General features: G+C 34.7%; 4 protein-coding genes across 6 annotated transcripts; 1 reads left to right on the forward strand and 3 right to left on the reverse strand.

Moving 5' to 3' along the window:
• Window positions 1-404: 404 nt before the first annotated feature.
• LOC117621549 (protein C2-DOMAIN ABA-RELATED 4-like) lies at window positions 405-2,183 on the forward strand. Of its 3 annotated transcripts, none has more exons than XM_034352098.1 (4): window positions 405-647; window positions 686-863; window positions 1,365-1,460; window positions 1,558-2,183. In XM_034352098.1, the coding sequence occupies exons 2-4, from the start codon at window positions 747-749 to the stop codon at window positions 1,846-1,848; spliced, it is 504 nt and encodes a 167-aa protein (XP_034207989.1). In that variant the 5' UTR covers window positions 405-647; window positions 686-746; the 3' UTR covers window positions 1,849-2,183. The 3 variants fall into 3 exon arrangements, with proteins under 3 accessions (XP_034207989.1, XP_034207991.1, XP_034207990.1); XM_034352100.1 differs by having other exon boundaries at window positions 405-595; window positions 730-863; XM_034352099.1 differs by having other exon boundaries at window positions 405-863.
• A 2,823-nt stretch (window positions 2,184-5,006) lies between these two features.
• LOC117622438 (transcription factor MYB114-like) lies at window positions 5,007-6,852 on the reverse strand. Its single transcript, XM_034353106.1, has 3 exons — window positions 6,732-6,852; window positions 6,296-6,425; window positions 5,007-5,352 (listed from the first exon to the last, which is right to left on the reverse strand). The coding sequence occupies exons 1-3, from the start codon at window positions 6,850-6,852 to the stop codon at window positions 5,007-5,009; spliced, it is 597 nt and encodes a 198-aa protein (XP_034208997.1).
• A 9,466-nt stretch (window positions 6,853-16,318) lies between these two features.
• LOC117621589 (transcription factor MYB1-like) lies at window positions 16,319-18,504 on the reverse strand. Its single transcript, XM_034352153.1, has 3 exons — window positions 18,323-18,504; window positions 17,885-18,014; window positions 16,319-17,072 (listed from the first exon to the last, which is right to left on the reverse strand). The coding sequence occupies exons 1-3, from the start codon at window positions 18,441-18,443 to the stop codon at window positions 16,604-16,606; spliced, it is 720 nt and encodes a 239-aa protein (XP_034208044.1). The 5' UTR covers window positions 18,444-18,504; the 3' UTR covers window positions 16,319-16,603.
• A 4,451-nt stretch (window positions 18,505-22,955) lies between these two features.
• Window positions 22,956-24,938, reverse strand: LOC117622435 (transcription factor MYB1-like). Its single transcript, XM_034353104.1, has 3 exons — window positions 24,818-24,938; window positions 23,615-23,744; window positions 22,956-23,442 (listed from the first exon to the last, which is right to left on the reverse strand). The coding sequence occupies exons 1-3, from the start codon at window positions 24,936-24,938 to the stop codon at window positions 22,956-22,958; spliced, it is 738 nt and encodes a 245-aa protein (XP_034208995.1).
• Between the last annotated feature and the right edge of the window lie 1,477 nt (window positions 24,939-26,415).

The raw sequence follows: 26,415 nt of genomic DNA on the forward strand, positions 1-26,415 counted from the left end.
CACACGTCCCTTTCCACTTCTCGCTTTGGCCAATGTTTTCCTGTAAGACTTTACTCCCATTTCTAACCACGCGTAAACTCAATCTTGTTATGAATGAAATCTTCAAGCTTTAACGGTAACCTCAAACTAATTTAAAATCTCTGGATTATTTTGGATCATCTGCTATGTGTTTCTTGTGCAAGGATCTGATCTAGATTCATGCTAGTTTTCTCCAAGGCATGTTTCAATTGGACGTTCGACCAGGACAAGTTTTGTTCGTATATATTTGTTGTTAAAGACGTCCCCTTCAAGAAAACCACCCAAAAGTCAAATTCCAGAAACGACCAAGTCAAATAAATACTGCAACCATGAAAGGGCAGAGGGCGCAGCCCAGTGCTTGGACTTTCCAGTCAATTGCGTACCAAATAAAATAAAGGCAAATAAATCACTGATCAAGAATTATATACTGGAAAATCGAACACGAATTCCTTCCAATTAAGAGTTTGATAAAAACCATTTCCTTGTCTGCGCGTGAGATTATGGAGTTAATTAATTGATTAATCAACTCTATGGTGCAAGTTGCAACGACCCAGTAGAGAAAGGCTTGGTTGTTGTGGTATAAAATTCAGTTGGGTTTTTAATCACGGATTGAAAAAGCTATCCACAAATCTCTCTCTCTCTCTCTCTCTCTCTCTCTCTCTCTCTCTCTCTCTCTCTCTCTCTCATCCTTGTTTTGTGCCATAATCACAGCTTGTTTTCAAGTTTGAATGGAGCACCTGTTGGGCCTTCTTAGAGTTCGAGTGCAGAAAGGGGTCAACCTTGCTATTAGAGATGTCACTGCCAGAACCAGCGATCCTTATGTTGTCATCAAAATGGGCAAGCAGGTAACTTGGTTCTCTTCTCTCCATATGTTTTCATGTCTTGTTTTTGTTTCTGGTTTTTGCTGGAATTGTGGACTTTAAGTTTTAGGGTTCTGGTCTTGGACTTTAAGGTTTGTGGATTTGGATTTTTGGATTGCTTTGGTGGTCGTTGACTTCATGGTCAAGCTTTTCTTTATATTGTCAAATATTTTAGCCAGTTAGAGTCGACCATGTTCGATGTAAATTGTAAAACAAACAAAGATAATGTTCTTGTTGACTCTGTTTTCTGGGGGTTCCTTCAACTTCTTCCTTTATTTTTGCAGATGATTTTGTCTCTGTCTTTACCTTTAAATTCAATCATATTTTGATAGGGTTTTAATTGCACGATGCTTTCAAATAAGGAGGGGAAACAAAACTTCAATGATCTGTAGCTTTGTCCCCTCTGCCCATCTGCTCTGCTTTCAGTTGGTTAAGGTTTATTTGTGTATTGTCACTGATGGTTTATAAATGTGTTGCCTTATGCAGAAGTTAAAGACTCGTGTAGTGAAGAATAGTACCAATCCCGAGTGGAATGAAGATTTAACACTTTCAATTGCAGATCCAACTCTTCCAGTTAACATTGTAACTACTTTTTCTTTGGCTACATAGTAGCTGCATTTCACATTAAACTTAAATTTTACGCATCTTTACTGAAAGATTTGTGGTGCTGATGTTGCAGCATGTGTATGACAAAGACACATTTACTCTTGATGACAAAATGGGGGATGCTGAGTTCGAGATTGGCCCGTTTCTTGAAGCGTTACGGGTGCGGGTGCAAGGCGTACCAAGCGGAACCGTACTTTCCAGAGTGCAACCGAGCAGGCAAAACTGCCTAGCTGAAGAGAGCTGCATCATCTATACTGATGGCCAAGTTGTCCAGAACATGTGTATCAGACTGAGAAATGTGGAGAGAGGGGAACTGGAACTCCAGTTACAGTGGATTGATATTCCTGGTTCTAGGGGTTTGTAAATTTTCTTGTCAAAGTCCTCTGCTTCGGCATTATGGCAGAGATTTGGAGCATTGTAATACCACCAGCTCTGGATTGGATGAGTTTCTTTGTTAATAGGCTTAAAAACAGAGTGGTTTTGAGTGTATCCTCCCCTTTATTATTGTAAACACGGTTTGTTGAAAATAAAATAGACAAGAAGATGCATAAAACATATGTTCGAATATGATGAATTTGTGTGTCACAATCGATGTGGGTATTCTCCAGAAATGAAAAATGCAGGGATTCAATTTCCTATATGATCCGAGGGTTGCAAGCAATTGATATTGTATTGAAAAATGAGGTTTGATCGAGGGCAGTCGATGCTTTGGATATTGTTTTCCTTCTTTCCTGAAAATCACGGTCTTACTTTATGTTGAAGAGATATACTAGTGAGTGTTAATTTTCTTTCTCCGAAGAAATGTAGCGGATGGAAAATTCTGTTGCAACTAAACACTGCTTGTTGTCAAGAAAGAGATTTTATCGTTCAACAATTCATTTTCCTCTATGTTTTCCTCAATAAATTCAGCCATTAGTACAAAAGGTATGCTTTAAGATACATAATTTTTAGGAAAGCCGTTTTTTATTATTTAAAAGAATGTGAATTTCTGGACATGCACAAAACATAAAACAGAAAGCTGAATTATAGGCATTTTTTAAACCTGTTAGGTAAACTATTTCCCACAAAGAGTACTATATTGGTGGTGGGGGGCATAAGCAGAAGAAAGTTAAAGAAAGGACCAAAAAAGAATGGTCCAAATCCTTGTCAGATGCAAAGCTACATATGAGGCCAGGGCTTCTACAGCAAGACCTATGTCTCCTCCTACGGTTTGGCTATACGCGGGAAAATTTTGTACTTACCCTCACCAAAAATATATAAATCGTTGTTCAATTTGTGGCCAGTAAAAGTAAAAGCCAGAGTTTTCCCTGGCCATAATGAGTTGGCCATCGACTGACGTGACAATGTTTAACTTGTTTAAATTATTCAAAGCAAATGAAATATAGTCACAACAACTGGTGTCCAAATATTAATGTAATAAGAAGTTGGTTCTAATAGCATTTGCCTCATATAAAAGGGTTAATTACAGTTTATTATTATATGGTTACACTCTTAAGATATGTTATTTCTTATCTTTTTAATTTTTACAATTTTCATATAGATAGGTCATGATTTTACATATGCTGATTTTTCTTTTGTTGAGAAATTTTGGAATTTCATTCATAATTTAGCTAAAAAAGTTACTAACCATAAATACAAACTAGCCACAAAGGGCCGTTACAATAACGAAGCGATCTAACATCAAAATTAAGACAATCTGGTGTGCCTTCACTAACGATACGCATGATTGAAGAAACTCTGACATATGCATCCCAACGAAAATTGCAAACTCAAAACAACCAAATAGAAATAACGGTTGAAAAAACCAAACTATAATAATACAAATAAAACTCTCACAAGAGATATGTGGAAAACTCTCAGAAGAGGAGAGGTGAAAAACTCTCACAAAAAGAGATGTGAAAATTACATAGAAAATCTAAAGAGTCTCTTCGACTTATTCCAAATGTAAAGAAACAGAAAAAATAACGGTGATAGAAATCTGACACTGAGCCTCAACTGCCTGTGGGGGGGGGCTAGGATTTTTTTTTGGTTTTCAAAACTAGGATAGATTTATTTTAAACACTTTTATGGTCATTAAGTTGTCGACATATTATTATTTTTAGGGTAAACTACTGAATACCTACCTGAAATATAACGCTTGTCGAAATGTCCCCCCTGAATTATTTTTTCAGACAATTTAACCTTCAGACTATTTTAAATGGTCAATTTAGCCCCTGCCGTCAAGTTTTTAGACTTCTATTCAATTTTCTGTTAATTATAAGGGTAAGTTTATCATTTTACAAGGATAATACTAAAAAATAATTAAAAAAAATGTAAAATCATAATTTCTTCTCTCTTTCTCTTTTTTTTTTATAAAAAAATTATATTATTTTTCTTTTTCCTTCTTCTTCTTCCCCATCCTTTCTTTCTTCTCTCCCCGTCTCTGGAGAGACTGCTACTCTGTTGGCAAAGTAGAGGTTGTGGACCAGAACTTTGGTCTCTTTGGTTGTTGGGTTGTAGCTCATCAATCCGCCACGGGTCTGCCCCCTAACCTGAGGCGACGTCTTGTATTTGTGTGAAGCATCTGTGAAGAGTGGGATAGGAACTGGATTCTCTACCGATGGAATGGGGACATAGCAAATCAGATCCTAGCTAGAGAGCGCGACCCTTTTCGAACCAGAGTGTCTTTACTGGGGGGAATTGGCTTCTATTCGGTATTAGGTTAGTAACGCTTTGCTTACCTTGAAGAGCCCTTCAGTGATATTTCTTGGGAAAGGTTTCTGATCAGCGAGCACCCTGCACACTGGATCGTAGGCAGTAGTGGCCGACCAGTAGATCTTTTGGGCATTCGGAGGGTTTGGGGGATGGGGTGGGGAAGACGTTGATTGCTAGGTTTTTTTTTTTGTTTTTTTGCTTCTTTAGTTTTTAAATATATAATTATTTATAATGAAAAATTGAATGAAATTACATGGAAACTAACAGTAGGGGTTAAATTGACCATTAAAAATAGTCTGATGGTTAAATTGGTTAAAAAAATAATTCATTGTGGACATTTCAACAAGCATTTTAATTCAGGGGAGTTTTTGGCAGTTTACCTTTATTTTTAATAATACAAGAGTATATTAAATTAACACCAACAGTTAAATGATATAGAGGAAAGCAGCCACCAAACATTGGAAAAGGAAAAAATCCAAGTTCAAATTATAAAGACTTAACAATAAACTCATTTCAACGAAACAAACCAAAATAACAGCTATTAATTGCTACTAATACACACATGTGACGATTGGGCTCAATACGTGAAGTCCTGTTTTGATATCATGAAGGAAATTGAGATTCTACCCCAAACTTAATTTGCAATGGAAGTAGTAGCCCAACTCCTTATAAATCTATGTTAGGTTCCTTAGCTGGGACAAACACTATAAAAAATAGAATACTACTAAGACTTGAGACTTACTTTCTATATTCTTCATTTGAATGATTCCAAAGGTCCACGCTAAAAGAGAAATCACCTCTACTTAGTCCTTCTTCAGAAAAATTGATTCATTTTCTTGTCGATTGTGGCATATCATCATCAACCCAAAAACTTGCGAGCAGTTCTTCATCTAACCCAAGACCAGAACCTGTAGCTCTTTCAGTAGCATCCTTGTCATCAAAAAAGGTCTCCCACCAATCACGTTGAGTATGGTCCAAAATTGGTTCTTTAAAACTCAAACAATTTGAACTTTTGGTGAATCTTCTTGGTTGTGGCCTTATTGTGGTCTTTATTGTTTCTTGGGCTCTGTCTTTCATCTTTTTCATGCAATAATCCGTCCGCGATCGGGTGTTCCAGTAATTTTTCACATTATTCGCAGTCCTTCCTGGAAGTCTTCGAGCAATCAATGACCACCTTCAATACATAGCATGAGAAAGTTAATACATTTGTATGCTAGTTTTTTGTTGTTGAAAATAAGCGATAATATATTATTGATGAACAAATAAAAGTATAAAGCAACTATGTGCCAAACATGAGTAAATCTTCTTCAGTGACCAAACACAACAACATATTGAATTGATCTGGAGATAATCATGCACAACTTAAGCAATGACTAAATCGTCGATCTAGCAACCAGAAGCACATGTACTCAGACATACAATACAAATTCGCCGCAAACGGTAGAAACAGCAAATTCGTATCGAAAGCCAAAAGCTAAAAATAAATAAAAATTTTAAATAGAAAAAAAACTCCTAAAGAGTTTTTTAAAATTATTAGTCTAAAATAAGACCACCACTCCACATCTTCTAGGCAACCCAAAGAAAATTATGGCGTCATACCGACTAAACCCATAGTCCCGTACTAGCTAAGCCCAAACCCAGAAAAACCAAACATTTTCCCCTCTTTAGAGCTCCAAACTATATCAAAAGGAGCCAACTCCTTGTATGCTAGTTTGTGTTTGAAAGATTTTACCAATAACAAAGATGAATAAAGTAAAAGGAAAAGGAGCCCAACATAAGTATAAAATTTCACCCAAGAAAACAAAGAGCAAATAAATTTCCTCTGTATGGATATATTAATTTAATTTTTGCTAGGTGTGGGAAACAATAATGTTGGGGAGAATATTATTGTGCCATCCTTTAATTGGTGTCGCACCAAACTCTCCACTTATTTTGTCCTTCCGAGACAAACAAAAAAAAAGAAAAGAAAAAAGAAAAAAAAAAAGCACGGGATATGCTGGCACATGTTTCTATTTTGTATTTTTGTTTTGTTTTTAGGGGTTAGGGTTCAACCAACGGCAACAGCAGTAGTGCCATGTGTGTTATGAGCGAGGAAAGAGACATTTATTTATTGGTACCTGTTTCCTAAAAGCTTGTGAAGCCTAATTATTAGATCTACTTCATCCTCTGCAAACTCTCCTCTCTTGATATTTGGCTTCAAATAGTTCACCCACCTTAGTCTACAGCTCTTCCTGCACCTCTTCAACCCTGCATCCATGCATAATGCAAAAATTGAGTTTTTATCACAAAACTTGTCACAAAATTATCAGGTTGCGTCTTAAACTTCGTTTTTGTCTTTGTTACAGCATGTATATCAAAATGGCCTTTTATGTATGACATCCCTTGAGCAAAACACGTACAGAAAACCAATTAACAATGAGTGGAGAAGTTCAGGATGTCGTTTTTGTGTGTGTTAAGAAACAACACCAAGACAACGCTTCACTACTTAATTAAGCTGTAGCTATATATACCATATATCTATCTCTCTTTTGGAGTTCTATTTCACATCAATACCTGCTTTGTAAGGAACTTGGTGCCACTTTCCTTCACCTTGATTCTCAATGCACTTCCTCAGAAGATCATCTTCCTCTCTAGTCCAAGCTCCTTTTCTCACACCCAAGTCATAACCCTCCATGTTTTCTTTTAGCCAGCGTTGTATGCTTGCAGCCAGCTTATTTTGTGCCTGCTAGTTACTTCAAGCGTCCAGAAGCCATAAATAATGGGTCTCCCACGGCATGGAGACCATCAAATTAGACCTTACCAGGCAAGTGACGTGCATGCCTCATATCCACAGAAGCAAAAAGTGACGAACTTTAAAAGATTGCAACAGTTATTAATTCTGAGTCATAAATGAGCTACCAGTCAAATTATTAAATATATTTCTATTTACATGAACACTTCTGAGGTTTTTTTGTATTTTCACAAAATTTTCCTCAGGTCTCAAACATTACATGAACACTCTCTGAGATTTAAGTTTGTTTTCACAAATCCCTTTTTCATTGATTGTTTGTCCAAAAATTGATGATTTCATTGGAAAAAAAAAAACTTATGTAAATGAGAAAATTAACCTCAATAAAGTATCTGCAATCCAATCTCAAAAGTTAACTTTGTCATTTGGAGAATTTGTTTTGTATAAAATCATCCATCTTTGGATGAAAAATAAATAAAAAGGAGTTGTGTGAAAATAATTTAAAACCTCAGGAGATGTTCGTATAATTTCAAAAACTTCAAAAACTTTTGTGAAAAAATACCTAACTCATATATATATATATATATATATATATATATATTCGTAGGATGTTAGACTCCGCTGGTATCCTGTTTGTCGAGCAGCAGCTTTTCTAGACTCAATAATCTTCATACTATTCCACTTTAGCTAAGATAATGATGAAACAGGATCTGGATTTGTCTGCAGATGATGATGTCCACTCATATATATATATATTACAAACAAAAATGAAAGTTATATGTAGAAAGCTGCAATTTCCACATGAGCAGAAAAGTCAGTTTTCAACTGGCATAAAATTGTCTAATAGTCAAAACACATTGTAAGAATATGAATGCAGCACCGTGTAACTTGTTACTACACACACATCACCTGGAATCCTGCTTTTGATTTTTTGTCTGCATGCTCCCAACAGGCTGCCTTACTTTTGAAGTGTGTGTTTGTAATTCGTTGTGTCTGGTTTATGAAAATGAAAACAAAGATTCGCGGGACAATTGAAGTACCAAACCACTAAACTACAACACCTAACATTGTTTCCTCAAATTATTGTAATACTTACTTGAGCTAAAGTTGGTGGAGTGTTAACCAGAGTCGTAAATATTGGGAGAGGGGAAATCGAACCAAGGACTTGTGTATGAGTAAATGTTCTTAACTACTTAACTACAAGCCTTTATACAAATTCAGCTTTAGAGTGAAAAACAAGGGACAAAACTCAACAAGAATAATATTGGACGATATATGATTAAGTTGAAAGAGGAAAACAATAATTTAAAGGAAGTACAAAGATAATATTCAAAAAGCTCAAACATGATGTGTCCTTATTCAAAAAGCTCAAACACGACCGATTGATTTGTAGTTTAGACGGGGCATTGGTGGAAACTACACTAGCAAACATAGAATTTAAGCCCATGAAGAACAAGAGGAAGCTACATAATTTAATTGGAGGTATTGAGGGATAGCGTTTGGATCGATGTGCAATTAGGTGGAAAATCTTATTATAATTTCTTTTGTTTTGCATGGTAATTATATTGTTTAAACTTGAGGCTAAAGGTTCAGAAAAACTACTCTTTCAAATTTTTTTTATAGGCCTCATTAAAATCTTGCCTTAAAAAACCCCCAATGAAGGAAATTTCGGTCAAAAAAAAAAGTACCACCGCACCTGAATAATGCAAACAAAAATCTAGGCCATAGTTCTGTCCTTATCTAACAGAATGCTTGGCCATAGGGAAGCACGGTCTCCAGAAAAGTCGAGATCTTGCTCTCAATCCATGCTGGGCTAGGCCATGTGCCACCCCATTGCCTTTTCGATGTTGATAAAACACTCCAGCCACCTCTTGATCAACCATTAACCGACGAACATCCTCCACCACATTGCCAATATTACTCCACCAATCCAAACCATCTTTGAGAATAGAAACAGCTTCTTGAGAATAAAGACCAATGGTAAACCGAGTAAAACCCATGTATCCCATCATCAATAAACCTTCCCGGACAGCCTCCAACTCAGTGCCCAAAACATCTAGATCAGGTGGACCACCAGAAGCAAACCCAAAGATAAAGTTTCCGTCATGATCACGACAGCAGTCCCCAGACCCCGACCACTTTGCTCACGACCCACAGCCCCATCAAAGTTAAGAATAAAAGTATTTACCCGTGGTTTCAACCAATGGACCTGTTGAGGTACGAAGGGGAGCTTGGACCGCTCCTCACAAGAATTGAACACCTCCAGCATCTCCATCGTGTTTTCCACCATATTATCCAACCGTGTAATTTGTTTCCCATGCAAAGAGTCGTTACGTAGTTTCCACACACTCCACACACAACAAGCAAAGTGCTCTAAGTCAGCCTCAAAAATATCAGCTAAAGCTTCTTTTCTGTTGTAACGAAACAAACACAAGTTTGTATGTCACGGATCCTTTTCTTTAATGTCAAATAGATATTTGTTCCATTTGAGGTTTTGGAGGTTTCAAAATTTACACTCACACTCTCTAGAGGTTTCAAATTGATTTCACAAAACTCCATATGTTAATTTTTTATCTAACAATTGGTGTTGTCATAAAAACAAAATTCTTCGAATGACAAAGTTAATTAAGAGATTAGATTGTACATATTCATGACGTCTAATTGTTTAAGTTAATTTTGTCATTTTAAAGAAGTATCCTTTATGAAATGATAAAATTTTCAACATAAAATTAAAGGAAGGGGTTAGTGAAAAGAATTTGTAACCTGGCTGGTGATGTCATTGTAAATAACTCTAGCAGAAAAGAAGAAGAAGTTATTTAAACTATGTTAGTATGGAAATTGTATTGTCATTTCTTAAATTCTAGCATATGTTGGGAATTAATGTGTGAACATGTTTTACTGAAAGCTTTAGCGCAACACATTCAATTCTGGATTTTTGAAGTATGACGTGATCGATATAAGAAACTGAGTTCAGGTAAATCATGACATAATCATGCATTCATTATAGGATTCCTAATTGGAGTTATTTTCAATCAAGTATTTTCATATTAATCCTATTTTTAATAGGATTAGATTTTATATCTTGAGATTACTTTCCTAGTTAAACTCTATTTTGTTTTAAGTTAAAAGATTATGTTTTCATCATTTTGGTCTTGGAAAGTATGTTTCAATTAATATTCTATTTAGCTTCGTTGTTTACATATTGATATACATTGTTTCATTGGATAACAATTGATGGTTGGAAAACTATCTTTTATAATATAGAACATGAGGAAACCATATAGGATTCCAAAACTATCAAATTGAATGCATGGCAAGACTTTGAGTTAGGGTTGTGGGCCTTCACGTGATTGTGGAGAATAGGTTTTGTATAAATCATTGTGTACATCTCTTTTATCATACAGAGATTTCCCATATTTTGTTTGAGTATCTAAAATTCTTAAGTACTGTGCATATATTTGAGATAAATCATCAAAGCTATTGTGCATATACTTGGTGATTTATCAAACACTTTAATCATTCATATTGCATTCATATGCATGTTGATGACTCATACGGTTGAGGGCACCAAGACCGTGGTGACGGTTTTCCTCTAGCGAGCTTGAAGCAATCATGGCTAGTATTGTGTTCAACATAAGGAGTGTCGAAGATCATCCCGTGATAGAAGTTGAGTTACGAAGAAGTCGGTAAACATTATCTAGAATGTATCTAGGATAAGTGTGTGAATACTTCTTGTAATTATCGTTCTATAGTGGATTTGTGTTGGACTGAGGAGTCCCATGGATTTTCCCCAGAGATGAGATTTTATCACGTAAAATAATTCTCTGCGTGTTATTTTATTTTATGCTCAGCACGTTTCAGGATTGATAATCCATATCAATCCTGCTACCGAAGTTTATTTTTATTTATTCGATTATAATTTTAAATTGGCCTATTCACCATCCTCTAGGCATTTTTAGTCATCCTACAGGTATTTTCACACTAACACCCCCTCAGATTTTTGGTGTTTTCACAAATATGCCTCATGTCACAAAAATTACACAAACACCCCTTGAGGTTTAAGTGTGTTTTCACAAAACCCCTTTCTGTTGATTGATAGTCCAAAAATTGATAATTTCATTGAAAAAAAAACTTATGCAAATAAAAAATTAACCTCAATTAATGTATATGCAATCTAATCTCAAAGACCAACTTTTTCATTTGAAGAATTTTTTTTTTGTATAAAGGAGGTATTAGTGTAAATAACTATTTTTAAATTTATAAAATAAATAAATAAACTTTTTACAACTGCCAACCCTCCCACAAAGCGCTATCAGTGAGACAGAAGCCTTACTTTAAGAAACCAAACAACTTGATGTTACAGTGTAATCTTATATGAGAAAACGAATCAAGCACAAATCGATCTTGTAACTGCCCAGGTGATATACGATATCCTTGTCTGGAAAAGTGGAATTCAGCAGTAATACTGTTGAAGGAAAATGGTGATCTCCCTAATATAATTTCACCACCACTAATTAAATAATGGGGTTTTATTATTTTAGGTTCGACCCATTCGAGACGCAAGTCTCTTAATTACAATCCCTTGCTTCAAGGGAAAACCCTTTGATTCCATCATAAAGAAACAGAACGTGTGTGTTTGATTTTGCAGCTGCTCCCAAGTCCAACCTCAGGATGCCTACGTATCCTTTGCGGGAATCAAGCCACTCGTAGTTCAAACATTCACGATGAATAAATGACTCATCACAAAACGAAGAATTTTGAATGGGTTTGATTGAGGAGTTTGAGTGAATTTAGCTTAATAAACCAGGGATTCGATATGAAAATATGTTTGGGATGGTTGCATCTAGATTGAATCTCTAGATTGCCTACGTACCCTTTTAAAGGGATCAAACCAACGTAGTTCGAAAAATTTAGAAATTAATGGGTAAGTGTGGAGTTGGTGTCTTTGAGACGATTTGAAGATTTTCATAGGTAGGTGACCTATGGGAAAATTTTGAATGGTTTTGTACCACTTTTTCTTTTTGTCAATGTCCCAGAAAATTAATGAGCAATTTTGAATAATGGGTAAGTGTGGCCCATTAATTGAGAATTTGTGTTTGAGATATTTGAATTTAATCTCATTGGAATTTTCATGGGTAGATGACCCATGGGAAAAATTTGGATGGTTTTGTACCACTTTTTCTTTTTGTCAATGTCCTAGAAAATTAATGAGCAATTTTGATTAACCCACTAATTTTCTAAATTTGACATTCGCACTTGGACCCAAATATGGCTACAAGGATTTTTTTAACTAATCCATTAACCATATGATAGGGAATTTGGGCTTTAGGAAGTTTAATGGGTAATTATTTGGGTTACCCATTAATTATATGGGCTTCTGAGAGTCAATGGATAATTATTCTCTGACAGCCCATGATCCTATTTTGGGCTTTTGATGTTTGTTGATAGTTAGCCCATGAGCATGGAGCCCCAAAAAAAAACTTTGGTCCAGCAAGCGATTAGCTATCCAACTCTTTACAGAGTTTGTTTCCAAGTAAAATCAGACCTTGCAATCCCATCTTTATCTGGAATACTTGTGATCAGTCCGAATTAAGAGCAAACACTGTTACTGTTCAGTCTTTAAAAAGGTACACGAAGTCACAATTGATACAGAGCCTTTGCAAATAAAAGGAGAAAACCAAAAAGAAAAACTGCCACAACACATCAAGAGGTTTCATATTTTTTTTGTCTTTTTCCTCATTTTTTTCCTCTGCAACACCAAGTTTCTTGTGTCTTTGTTTTTCTTTTCTTCCAATCTCCAACAAAGTGGCGTCAGCCATCTTCTTCTTTGTTTTGCTTTGACTTTTCTTCTTCTTTTTATGACTGTAGCAAACCTCTTTTTTTTTTTAATTGTCAAACATCCAGATATTTTAGTTGTTTGTTATGAAACCAAAAGATAGGGCATTCAAAGCATGGGCTGCTCCAACGTGGCCCTTCCCAAGTTCTGCTTCTCTTTTTTTTCTACACCCATGTTTTCTTTTGGTTGTCACTATTCTCTCCCTTTAAACCAGCAACACCCACGAAGTGGCACTCAGCCACTTTCTTTCCCTTTTTTTTTTCAATGGCTGTTTTACTGCTTTAATTTTTTCTGTCTGTTGTGATTGTGTGCCCAACAAGAGGATCATCTAAGAGAGAGAGAGGGAGAGAGGCTGTGACAGAAAAACATGGCCTCTATTTGCTTTTCCCCTTTTTTTACAGATCTCCATTTTTTCTCTGCCTATTCTTTTCTTCATGACTAACATCCTTTGCATTTTTTTGATGTAGTTTGCTCAGAGAGAAAAAATAAAGGCCTTCTTAAACAGAGATGGAGAGGAGTGGTGAGAGAGCCCAAGAGGTAATTCACGCTCTCTTTTTTTTGTACATTTTTTGAATTAACCCTCCAAACACCATTTCCATTTCAAAGGATTTCCTTTTGCTCGGCAGAGCTTTGTTAAACAGGAATCCTCTCATGGATTTGTTGTTCATGATTTAAGGGTTGCCACCCATTATGGATTTATCATCCAAGAGTTTTATTTGAGGGTTGCCACCCAATATGGATTCATCATCCAAGAAAATGATTTGAGGGTTGCCACCCAACAAGAATTAATTGACAGGATCCATATACATGTGAAAATGTCTCCTCTTGTATTTGTGCTCCTGCAATTTTCCTTCTGCAACAGTTTTCTTCTTTTGTCGTGTTCTCCTCTCTCCCTGTCCTCCTCTTCTTTTTTCTCTTTAGTGCAGAATATTTATACTAAAAACTGAATAATCAGCTCCCCCAAAAATAGGAGCCACTAAACTCTCTTAAACGTTTTCATTGGTTTAGACCCCCACCTTTTTCCAAACTTCCCCCTCACCTATCCAATCCCACGTTCCAATATTTTGTGATTTTTGTGATTTTTTTTTATTCCAACAGATACTAATAATTAAGTATCTTTATTCAATCGTTTTCAAAATCTATCTTGTATACAAAAAAAGCACGGGGCCAAGATTTCACATTCAAAAAGAATGGGACCAGAAGTTTTGATTACTATTTGCAAATTTTGGGACCACGATTTGCTGGATTAGATTTCCATGATCCGAGTAGGATATTTTCTTAGATAAATGATTATTCTTACAAAAGATCACTTTTAAATCTGAAATTATTTAACCACTCAATTTAATACATTTATAAATATGAAAATATGGCATGAATTCATGTTAAAGAGATGCCTGGTTTAGGATTGGTATTAGAGTGTTGTGTGATAGTATTAGGGTGCACCAAGAGTATTTTTGGTAGTAAAATATGGTGGATTTAGTTAACTTTATAATTTAATTAAAATATTAGGGTGTACTTAGATTATAAGGTGTACTCAGGTAATTTTTAGATTCGTTTAACAACATTCTAAAATAATGAGGATTTTTTATTTTTACCAAATACCTTAAACTAGTTAATGAAGTTTATTTTTGACAAAAAAAGCATTACCAAATGGGGTCTAAATTTTGGGGAAAAAAGCATTACTAAATGGGGCTTGTAGTCATTGTTGTACAATAATGACGATGTGGATGTTGAAACACCTTACTCTACAGCTCTTCCTGCATCTTTTTAATCCCGCACATGCATACTACAGCATGCACATCCACATAATTAAACCTAATGCAGGGTCTTCACCAGGGGCCTCACTATTTAATTAAACTGTAGCTATATATATATATACACTCACACATATATTATATATACACTTTTTCTCTTATGCGGAAGTCCGTAAGTTATTACTGTGCAGACGCCATTGTAAACATGCGAAACATTAAAGAGAAATAGTATAAAATACATGGCATTCACATAACAATAATGTTCGGGCATCCACATAAAAGAATGTGTTTTGACAAGAGTTTATAGTTATTGTTGCGTGTTATATATAGAATAATTCTATTGCATTGCAACTGTAAAATGAAAAACTTCACAATGTTATATTTCATTTGGGTATATCAATGATACAGTCCCGATCTCTTGGACCCCTGTAGTCCAAGAGATTTATGGTCACTCACCGTTGGATGTAAATTCAACGGTTGACTTGAATCGGGTAATAATCATTTATGTCATATTGCATTTATATATATCATTTTGAACCATTGGATTAATATCCAACGGTGGGTGACCACAATCTCTTGGACTCCTGTGGTCCAAGAGATCGGGACTGATCAATGATATATGTGTTTAAAACAAAAATGACATGTACATTTAGTTGTTCATAACTCCTGGAGGTCCAAAAAAATTAATTTAGGGAGCTGATTTCCCCACTCTTCTTTTCTTCACTTACACTCCTTTTTGCTTTTAAATACTTTTTAATCAATTTTGTTCTTTCTCTTTCCTATTCTATCCTTACCCTACATTAATTTCTTTTTTACTTCACTTTTATATTATTTGTTTTTCTTTATACTTAATTTTTCAATTTACACTTCATTTTCAGTATTAAAGGGAAGAAAAAAAAACTTAATTTCTTACTCTATTAAAGGAAAAAAAAATATTGAAAATGGAGTGAAAGTTGGAAAATTAAGTATAAAGAAAAGGAACTAATATGAAAGTGAAGTAAAAAGAAATTAATGTAGGGTAATGGTAGAATAGGAAAGAGAAAGAATAAAATTGATTAAAAAATATTAAAAAGTAAAAGGGAGTGTAAGTGGAGAAAATGGGAGTGGGGAAATCGTATCCCTTAATTTAATTGGAATTAATGGGAAGGAGTTCTAACGAGATTCATACTTAGTGTAACAAGTGGACAATTTCAAACTCAAGAAAATCCCGTTTATCAAGATTGATTGCCTATGATATTTTGTTTGGTTTTTGTTTATGTTTTTTTGAATATAAGTCTAAATTATAAGAGGAAGGGGGTTTCACATATTCACATTATCAAAGTGTTATGGTAGTTCGAACCTGAGACCAATGATTGTCTAATGTTGTTATGCATAATAAATCGCAAAAGTATAGTTTGGAGACATAAACATACATGTGCCTTTTATTCAGCTCATCACTATGCTTTATTTCTCATCTAGCATCTGTCTCATGTGACTTTTCTACGCATGCCCACATTAATCTTCTTGTCTTTTGTAATAAGTAAATTTAAGTTTTAGCTACAAAGAAACTTTCACTTTTGGAAAAAGTAAAAACTTTTTAAAAAAAGACAGAAAAACCTCTCAACTTTCAAACCAAAGACATGTAAATGTAAAGAATTCCTTAGGAAATCCAAAAATAAATAAAGGCAATTTTGTCCATTTTGACTTATTTTAAAAATTTTCTCTCTTTTCTGGCCTTTTCCAAAGTTTCCCATGTTGATATCCTCACTGTATAGTCATATAAAAGAATATTAAATTAACATCAACAAAAGGAAAACAGTAGTACACAAGCTAGATGTTTTCAACAAAAAAAAAAAAAGTACACAAGCTAGATGATGTATACAATGCAAAGTCACCATCAAACATTTTTTTTTAAAAAAAAGGAAAAGGAAAAAGCTAGCCCAACATTACAAAGAAATTGGCCCCATTTGAGATTTCTTTTTTTCGCTAAAAACCTGCATAACTTTAAAGTTAAGCAGTTTAAGGTTTTTGGTAAAAATAAAATATCATACTTATTTTTAAAAGCAATAATCTTTTGACAGTCACTTTAAAAACCAACATCATCAATTGAAGCAGCGCGCTCCTTAATTTAATGATTCCAAAAGTCCACGTTAAAAGAGAAATCACCTCCACCTAGTCCTTCTTCTGAAACATTGGTACACTGTCTTTTCGATTGTGGCATATCATCAGCCCAAAAACTTGTGAACTCTTCTTCCTCTAACGCTAGACCATAGCATGTACCTCTTTCAAAAACATCCTCGTCATCTAAAAAGGTTTCCCACCAATCATTTCCATTCTTTGTTGATGGTGATGTTTGTGACGGCGTACTAAAATTCTCGACTGTTTGAATATGATCCAAAATTGGTTCTTTACCGCTCAAACAATTTGAACTCTTGATGAAGCTTCGGGGTTGAGGTCTTATTACGATGGTCTTTATTGTTTCTTGGGGTTTATCTTTCACCTTTTTCAGGCGAGAATCCGTCCGCAGTCGAGTGTTCCAATAATTTTTCACATCATTCGCTGTCCTTCCTGGAAGCCTTCCAGCAATCAATGACCACCTTCGACAGATAGCATGAGAAAATAATCAATACATTTGTGCTATGATACAGACACACAAAAAGTAGGAAATAAATCAAACCCTGCCGTCAATTTTCGTGAAATTTTCTGTTAAAAAGATGATATGACATATATGTGGGCCACACATTCAATAATATATAGCCACATGATTTTAAATAAAGTATTAATATATTTAAAAAAGATAAGATTAAAACTTTAAAAAAACTCTCTCGTCCTCTTCCTTCAAACCTGTCGCCTCACCGTGGCACCCACCTCCCTCCACTCACTCACTCTCTCTCATCAGATTTGATGCTGATGGTTAGGCAAGCAAAGAACCGGGTTGGGATTTAAATCTTTTATTAAAGCTACGTGGTACTATATTATTAGATGTGTTGCCCCAAATATATACCACATCATTATTTTAATAAATAATTTAACGGAAACTGACGATAAAGAATATTCTGATTTGTGAAGGATAACTTTAAGAACCATTAATATCACATAAAAAACATTAAAGACGAAAGACGATAATTTCACAAAACGTTAGGGCTATTTGTGATAAAAAGCTTTTTGTAGATGTTGTAACATATATGATCACTATGTTTTACGATTCACAGAGACTAAGATACATCATGCATGGCTTCATGGCCCTTCTAGTGCTTTTTTGTGGTTGTGCATGCGTACTGAGATAAACAACAGAAGATATAATATAGAAAACACGGGATGCATGTCGGCGATTGTGGATTTTAGGTTTTTTTGAATGGTATGTGATGAAAGAACCATGTGGGATAAGGAAAGAGACATTTATTGGTACCTGTTTCCTAAAAGCTTGTGAAGCCTAATGATTAGATCTACTTCATCCTCTGCAAACTCTCCTCTCTTGATATTTGGCTTCAAATAGTTCATCCACCTTAGTCTACAGCTCTTCCTGCACCTGTTCAACCCTGCATCCATGCATAATGCAAAAAATTCCAGATGTGGGATAAGTCCCTTAGCATTCCTCGGCTCACGAGTGATATCATTTGAACTAAACACGTGGACAACATAAATAATGAGTAATATGGGAGCACTAATGACTATTGGGCCTAACCGGTGAAAGACAAAATTAAAAGCAACCAATTGGCAATAAGTGGATAAGTTTAAGGCCTTGTAAGCATCACTAATTTAAGGCTTCACTGCCTATTAATTAAGCTCTAGCTATTTATTAACCATCTATATCATATATCTCTCTGAGTTATATTTACATTAATACCTGCTTTGTTAGGAACTTGGTGCCACTTTCCTTCTCCATGATTCTCAATGCACTGCCTCAAAAGATCATCTTCCTCTCTAGTCCAAGCTCCTTTTCTCACACCCAAGTTATAGCCCTCCATCTTCTTGTTGGCCAGCGTTGTATGTTAGCAGCTAGTTTATATTGTGCCTTTTAGTTACCTCAAAGCCTCCAGAAGCCACCTAGCATTATAAATAAAAGGTCTCTGAAGGTATGAAGACGATCAGATTAAGGCTACAAGGCCAGTGACGTGCAATGTCTCGTGTCCACAGACGTGTCCACAGAAGTAAACAAGTTTAAGAGGTGTCTATGTACGGTTCTCCATCAGAAATGAACTACCTGTCGCTATTAAAATATGTTTTCTTATACGGCTTGATAACAGTAACAATTAGCTCAGAGTTTGTTAGTGTTGGCACGTGTGGTTTACGTATCACAGCTGTAATTATTAGTTAGTTTGTTAAGCATTAGTTATAGGCTAAACATATGATATAAAACACATCCTTCTGTAATTGTTCATACGATTAAAAATCAAAGAAAGCAAATTCTCTCTTATTTCTGAGTTCTTCTTCAATATTCCTCTTCTTCCTTCAGCCTCAATTCTTCTTCCTTATATAGGGGGATTCTCCGGAGCACGAATATACGGACTAGTTATGAAGTTCTGGTTTTCACAGTTTAATTGTTTCTATGGTCCAGATTTAAAACAAATTTTAATTACAACTCTTGCACATCGTCTCTCTCTCTCTCTCTCTCTCTCTCTCTCTCGACCCAAAACCCCTTCTCTGAACTACATCCTCTCACACTCCCTCCCTTACCCACACCTCCAGAGCCCTCCTCCACAAACACCATATTTAAATTTATTCAATATCTATAGCTGTTATGTTACAAAGAAGTCCATAATCAACATCCAAAATACCAAATGTTAATCCAACAATGATGGTAAAAACCACCTTCACCTGGCTTTTTTTTTTACAAGAATCTGACTGTAAAAAACAAACATGATTTCAAACTCAGCGAATCTCCGATTTTTGTCTGGGTTCGAAGCTCCTCACTATCCTCACCGCCATCTCTTTGTTCCTGTCTGTCCTCACCAGCACCTCTTTGTGTTTGAAACCTTCTCTGTGGGAGGATAAGAGCATCTACAATGGACTTCCTAAACCACTTCCTTAGCTAAAATTTGGAAAAACCCACCTCCGATCACCGTCATCTCTCTGTGTCCTTACTTATGCTCGCTGTCTCTGAACAGTGTATAGCTGCAATTCATAGGTGAGCAGGCAGGGCATAAAATTCTCTAATTGTCAAAGCACATATTCTACGAATATCAATGCAGCATCGTGTAACCTTTTACTACACTCATCTCTTGAATCCTGCTTTAGAGTGTTCTACTGGCTCCTCCCAACACGCTTCCCTCAATGTTAGTTTGTAAATAGAAAAAAACCCAAAATTGGGCCGACAAAAAATTAGGCAGAAGTACACCTGGCATTATTTGCTCAATTATTGGCCTGCGTACGTACTTGACCTGTCTCAACAGTAAAGAACGAGACTACAGTGGATTGACAACAACATTTTTGGTGGTGGATCAGAGAAAGAACAAAGATAATGAAAGCCAAGAAAATGAGAGAAACCATCAATTAATTGTCCCTCATCAAAGCTTAACACTTAACCAGATGCTTAGTTAACAGCCTAACTACTTCTTAAACAAACTAACTAATTAAAGATACGTGGCTTAACTGTCTTCAGATATCACACATAGGCACACGAGCCTAACATCTCTCTCCAAAATTCTTTTAATAAACTAAAAAAGTTTCCGCCAACTAAATGCTTATTTTGTAAGAGAGTTGTAGTTCAATTGGTTAAGAGTATTTATCATTTCACTTGAGGTTCTAGGTTCGATCCCCCTTTACTCTAATATCTCTTGTATAAATTATTTTTTTCAATTAATATGTATTTTTAAAATAATCACGTCACGTAATATGTAATATGATTAAACTGTCAATTGTTATCATATGTTCAAATAAAGGTCAATTTGATCAGTGGTACACATAGGGCACATTTTAGTAATTAACATGGAAATCTAAAAGGAGGAATTTTTGTTTACTCTGAGTAAAAGAAAAGGGAGGAAGAATAAGATAAGAGAAATGAAGAGAGAAAAGATAGGAAAAATATGTAGAAAAATCAGTTTTTTATACTAGTTGTTGAAATTTTTTGAAAATAAAAGACTTTGACAAAAGAGGTGTCATTTAGGTTGCACCTCTTGGGAAAATAAAATTTATGTGGCAATTAGGTTCGACCACAAGGGAATGCTAGCAATCTTTTTTCTCTAACCTTCTCCTATGGACCTTTTTCATTTTCTTCATGACATTTGACACTTTACTTTCTTTCAAAACAAAGTTATTAATACCTCACACAAGATACCTTTTGCTTTCCAAATTCAACCTTATTAAATGTATTATCCTTGTGTATTGTTTTATTATATATATTTTTTCAAAAACCTGTGTTGTTTGTTAGCCAATTTTGTCATTTCTATTAAATTATTGTTAAAAAAATAACAAATGTTATTTAAATTACTAAAAAATATTGAATCATTTAACAAACACATATATATATATATATTTTAAAAAGATGAGTTTTAAGAAATTGAATAATTAAAATACTAAGAAGGAAACATGAAAAATTCGAAAAAACAACCCACAACCCAACCACAAGGAGCGGGAGGAAGACGTGGGTGGCAGGGATCGACGCAGTGATGCTGGTTGGGGGAAGATCGGTGTGGGTGGGAGTCGTCGTCGTGGTGAAGATCAACGGAGTTGCTGTTGGAGATTGACGCGATGTGGTGGAGGGGAGGGCAAAAATCAAGGCAAGGTGGTGGAGGGGAGGGCTGTTGGCTAGAAAGAGTGAGAAGTGGCAGTAGATGTCTGGGTTGGATTGGCAAGGAAAGGGGAGAAAGAATGGTATAGTGGCTGGCTGTGAGCGAGGGTATATGGGACTGGTTTGTCGAAAGAACAAATTTATTCTAATTAATGTCTAGTCTTATATATTTTTCTATTTGGAAATAAAATGAATTAATTAAATGATACATTTACTAAGGGTAAATTGCGAAAATATAAGTTATTTTTTCTAATGCATTAATGACATTGTTTAAAGTGTAAGTAAAGTGCCACATATTTGGTGTTATATTTTCTAACACCAAATATAACCTACTTAGAAAAACATAATTATGTGTTGAAGAAATTCCAAAAAAGAAATAGATATCACAAGAGTAGTAGATTCATAAACCATCCTTCAAATTGAATAAGTAATTAATATATTTTTTCACAAATCCATAGTCATCATAATGTTAAAATTGTGGCAATGGAAAAAAAATTGAAAGGCTTAAATAAATGCATATAAAAAAAATTTGTCTAAGAAGATGCGTGAATTAAACTTGCAGCAAGGTTGTTAATCAATGTCTCTACTTCTTATGCTCCAGGCCCTTGACTATTATGATATTCTTCTTGTGCATTACCCTGCATCTCCATTTCTTTGTTTAGGATTCCATTTAGGTTGTCATTTTCACTCTGTCAAAATGAAGATGTAGACAGAATATTGCAACCAAAGATAACAAGACAATGCATACTGCTACTTGTTCCAATAGAATAAATATGGTTTAAGTTTGACTTGGCTACTTCCACAACCACACAGAGAAAAAAACAAAAAACAAAAACAAAAAGCACGTACATATGTATAGTGTATGTTGTCGTCTTGTCATTGAAAGTGAAAATAATAAGAAACGGGTCACAATAAACTAGCCTTATTTTTAACTTTTTTTTAATTATATATATATATATATAAAGAAAAATTAGTTATTAATGATAAAACTGTTTACTAATAATAATGTGACTAGTCTCCTTGCACACACGAAGACTTTGTTTTAATCACAGGTGCTATGCGTGATTTACAAAATTTCGTAATTATTTTTTTGTAATTGTATTTATCTAAATGTCCTTTTCAATAATTTCAAAAGGTATTAGGGCACGTGTCACCGTGGAACCTCAACTTCCTTTAAGTATGTTTTTGAATCAAATTTAGCTGGACTTATTTACAAAAGAGATGAAAAACTTTCAAAAGAGGAGAGGTAGACTCTCATAGTGGAGAGAGAAGTTGTATGTTGAATTTTATGTCAACATTTTAATTGGTAATGATTTTACTTATATACAGTAAGTTGTGGAGATTTCATATTTATCTTTAATTTCTTTTTTGGACGAATTTATCATTATTTTTTTATAATCATACAATAATATTAAATTAACACCTATAAAATGGTCAATAGGGTATAACTCAGTTGGTTGAACTCTTCCATCACCGCTCATGTCATGTGGGTAGATGTTCGAAACCTCTAAATACCCAATGAATATTTCTGTAAACCCCCGTCCTCAATCTTTTGTACTAAAAAAAACACCAACAAATAAAAACTAGTAGTACACAAGCTAGATGTTACAATGCAAAGTAGTCATCAAACATGAAGACAAGAGAAAAAGGGACGATATCTGGAGCGACATTACAAAGAGTTGAACAATAATAGACAAATAAAAAACAGTTGCTAATAATTGCTACTAGGAAGACTTACTTAAGAACTACTTTATTCTTCTTTTGAATGATTCCAAAGGTCCAAGTTAAAAGAGAAATCACTTATACTCAGTTCTTCTTCAGAAAAACTGATGCACGTTCTTGCCGATTGTGGCATATCATCATCAACCCAAAAACTCGTGAGCAGTTCTTCATCAAACCCAGGACCAGAACCTGTAGCTGTTTCAGTAGCATACTTGTCATCTAAAAAGGAATGCCACCAATCATTTCCAATCCCTGTTGATGGTGATGTTTGTGATGGCGTACTGAAATTTTCTTCTAGTTGATTATGGTCCAAAATTGGTTCTTTAAAACTCGAACAATTTGAACTTTTGGTGAAACTTCGCGGTTGAGGCCTTGTGACGATGGGCTTTATTGTTTCTTGGAATTTTTCTTTCGTAGTCCTTTTCAGGAGAGAATTCGTCCGCCGTCGGGTGTTCCAATAATTTTTCACATCGTTCGATGTTCTTCCTGGAAGTCTTCCAGCAATCAGTGCCCACCTTCAACACATAATTAACATGAGAAAATGAATACATTCGTATGATAAAATTTCTGCTTCTAAGAGTTTTTAAAGCTAAGTTATTTTCAATTAATGAAGGACAAGAACGAGTACAATAATGACGATGTGCATGTGGAGCTTGATAGTTAGGAAAGAGACTTATTTATTGGTACCTGTTTCCTAAAAGCTTGTGAAGCCTAATTATTAGATCTACTTCATCCTCTGTAAACTCCCCTCTCTTGATATTTGGCTTCAAATAGTTCAACCACCTTAGTCTACAGCTCTTCCTGCATCTGTTTAAGCCTGCATACATACATAATGCAAAAATTGTATAACATCTTTCTCGAGGTAGTTCTCCATGTGGAATACGTACCTCGCTATGTCCGCCTCTCGTGTGATATAACTTGAGCCAAATATTAGGGCCGGCCTTGAGATTTTGGTGGCCCATGGCAAAGTCAAAAAGAAGGCCCTATAAATGCAAGACTACTTACAAGTAAAAATATTTGTTTTCGTTTATACGTGTGTATATAGAATGTAGACCTTTTACAACTAGTAATAAAAATTAGGTTAAAAAAAATTTCATTTTACTTGTGGAAATGTTTAAAATTTTTATATATAAAGCAAGATTGAACACAAGAAAAAAAAAATTAAAAGAGATTGGAAGAAAAATATGACATTTTAAGTAGTAAAAATGCACCAAAGGAAGAAAGAGGGGTAGAACAATATATGTTAATTATTATATAAACCACAAACTAGTCCTTCCAAAGTCATTTTATAGTCATTCTTTCTCCCAAAGATAGTCCATTTAATACATTTATAATCAGAACGGCAACTCATCAAGCATCATTAAAAAAAAAAGTTTTATTTCTTAACACTAGTAGGACTTGAACATAGATTTGGTTTGAATAAAATCAAAGAGAAACCATTAATGCAAGATGGAACTTCAGAAATCTTGATGTTATTAGCTTCTTATATATACTATAGAACTTTATATATACTAGTATACTATTGTACCTCATATTAAGAAACTATTTTAGAAGCAACTTTTAAAAGAACAATAAAATAAATAAATATTTTGGGGCCCTCCTTGAGATGTGGCCTAGGGCAGTAGCCCTTCTTGCCCTGCCTTAGAGCCGGGCTTGCCAAATATATGTACATGGAGAAAAAATATATTTGGTGATATAAAAATAGGAGCATGAGTGCTTGGCCAAAAAAATATAAGAGCACGAGTGGCTGTCGAGCCTAGCATGTGAATACAGAATTCAAGACCTTCTAAACAACGCTAATGCAAGGCTTCACTGCTTAATTAAGCTATATATACCATCTATATATATCCCTGTTTTCGAGAGTTATATATATTTTACATGAATGAATACCTGCTTTGTGAGGAACCTCGTGCCACTTTCCTTCTACATGATTCTCCATGCACTTGCTCAGAAGACCATCTTCCTCTTTAGCCCAAGCTCCTTTTTTCACATCCAAGTTATTTCCCCCCATCTGGTTTCTTGGCCAGCGTTATGCTAACAGCTAGCATATCTTGTGCCTGCTAGTTCCTATATAAAGTTCCGGAGAGCACCAAAATCAACCTTTCAAGGGCAGTGACGTGCATGTCTCATATCCACATAAGCAAAAAGTAAAAAGTTTAAACGATCGCAGAGTCAGTTATTCTCGATCCTCGCGAACTATACAGACTGTCAAAAACAAAACAAAAGTTTATATAGTACATATAAAAAGTTGCAATTTTCCTTTTTTGGTAGAGAAGTCCAACACAAACACTAACGACAAACTTGGGTGTGGAAACCGTACACAAATCATTGAAAATTAACTTGGAATGTAAAAAAATTCTCGGTAATATTCAAAGCAAAATCTAAGAATATGAATGCATCATCGTGTAACTAGTTAGTACACACATCTCTATCGTCCTTCAGTCCTATTTTGGAATCTAGACACAACATCTAACTAGTGGCAAATTTAGAAATTTTCATTCCGGGGCTCAACGTGTAAAATGTTTAAAAAAATTCTATACAAAGTAGACCCATTGAAACGAAACGATAATACTCTAATTCATAGTTAATAGATAAAACCATAAAAAAAAATACTCATGTTCATTATCAAAGAGAACTTCATTAACTTCAAAAAATAGACACACATTGCAATACACCATAAATATCTCTAAGAATGTGATAATAAACTAAAAAATTAGGGCAATTCTCTTCACCTCCCAAGGCGTCTCGTCTTATTCGACATAAGAACTGGTATATCTTAGCGCAAACCTGCTCATTTTAGGGCATTTACATCATTTTTTTAGGTTCATTGTAGTTTTGATCTAGGGCTTTATTTGCATTTCTTTTGGGTTCTAGCTCTCAAACTTTGGACTCTTATGAGTACTGTCTTAAGAAGAGCTTATTCAAGCAAATATTTCTTCAATACGTAAGAGTTATGTTATTCTTGTAAAACTCTTTGTGGATTGAACATCTAAGGCTTTTTACCTAAATTGACCTTAGGTCCCTTCATGCATTCATATCATACATGAAAAATTGTTTTAAGTAGTGGCAATTCATTGAAAATTAACTTAGAATGGAAAAAAATTCTCGGTAATATTCAAAGCAAAATCTAAGAATATGAATGCAGCATCGTGTAACTAGTTAGTACACACATCTCTATCGACCTTCAGTCCTATTTTGGAATCTAGACACAACACCTAACTAGTGGCAAATTTAGGAACCATACACAAATCATTGAAAATTAACTTAGAATGTAAAAAAATTCTCGGTAATATTCAAAGCAAAATCTAAGAATATGAATGCAGCATCGTGTAACTAGTTAGTACACACATCTCTATCGACCTTTAGTCCTGTTTTGGAATCTAGACACAACACCTAACTAGTGGCAAATTTAGGAACCGTACACAAATCATTGAAAATTAACTTAGAATGTAAAAAAAATTCTCGGTAATATTCAAAGCAAAATCTAA

Source organism: Prunus dulcis, chromosome 3 (genome assembly GCF_902201215.1).
Source record: "Prunus dulcis chromosome 3, ALMONDv2, whole genome shotgun sequence".
NCBI classification, from domain to species: domain Eukaryota; kingdom Viridiplantae; phylum Streptophyta; class Magnoliopsida; order Rosales; family Rosaceae; genus Prunus; species Prunus dulcis.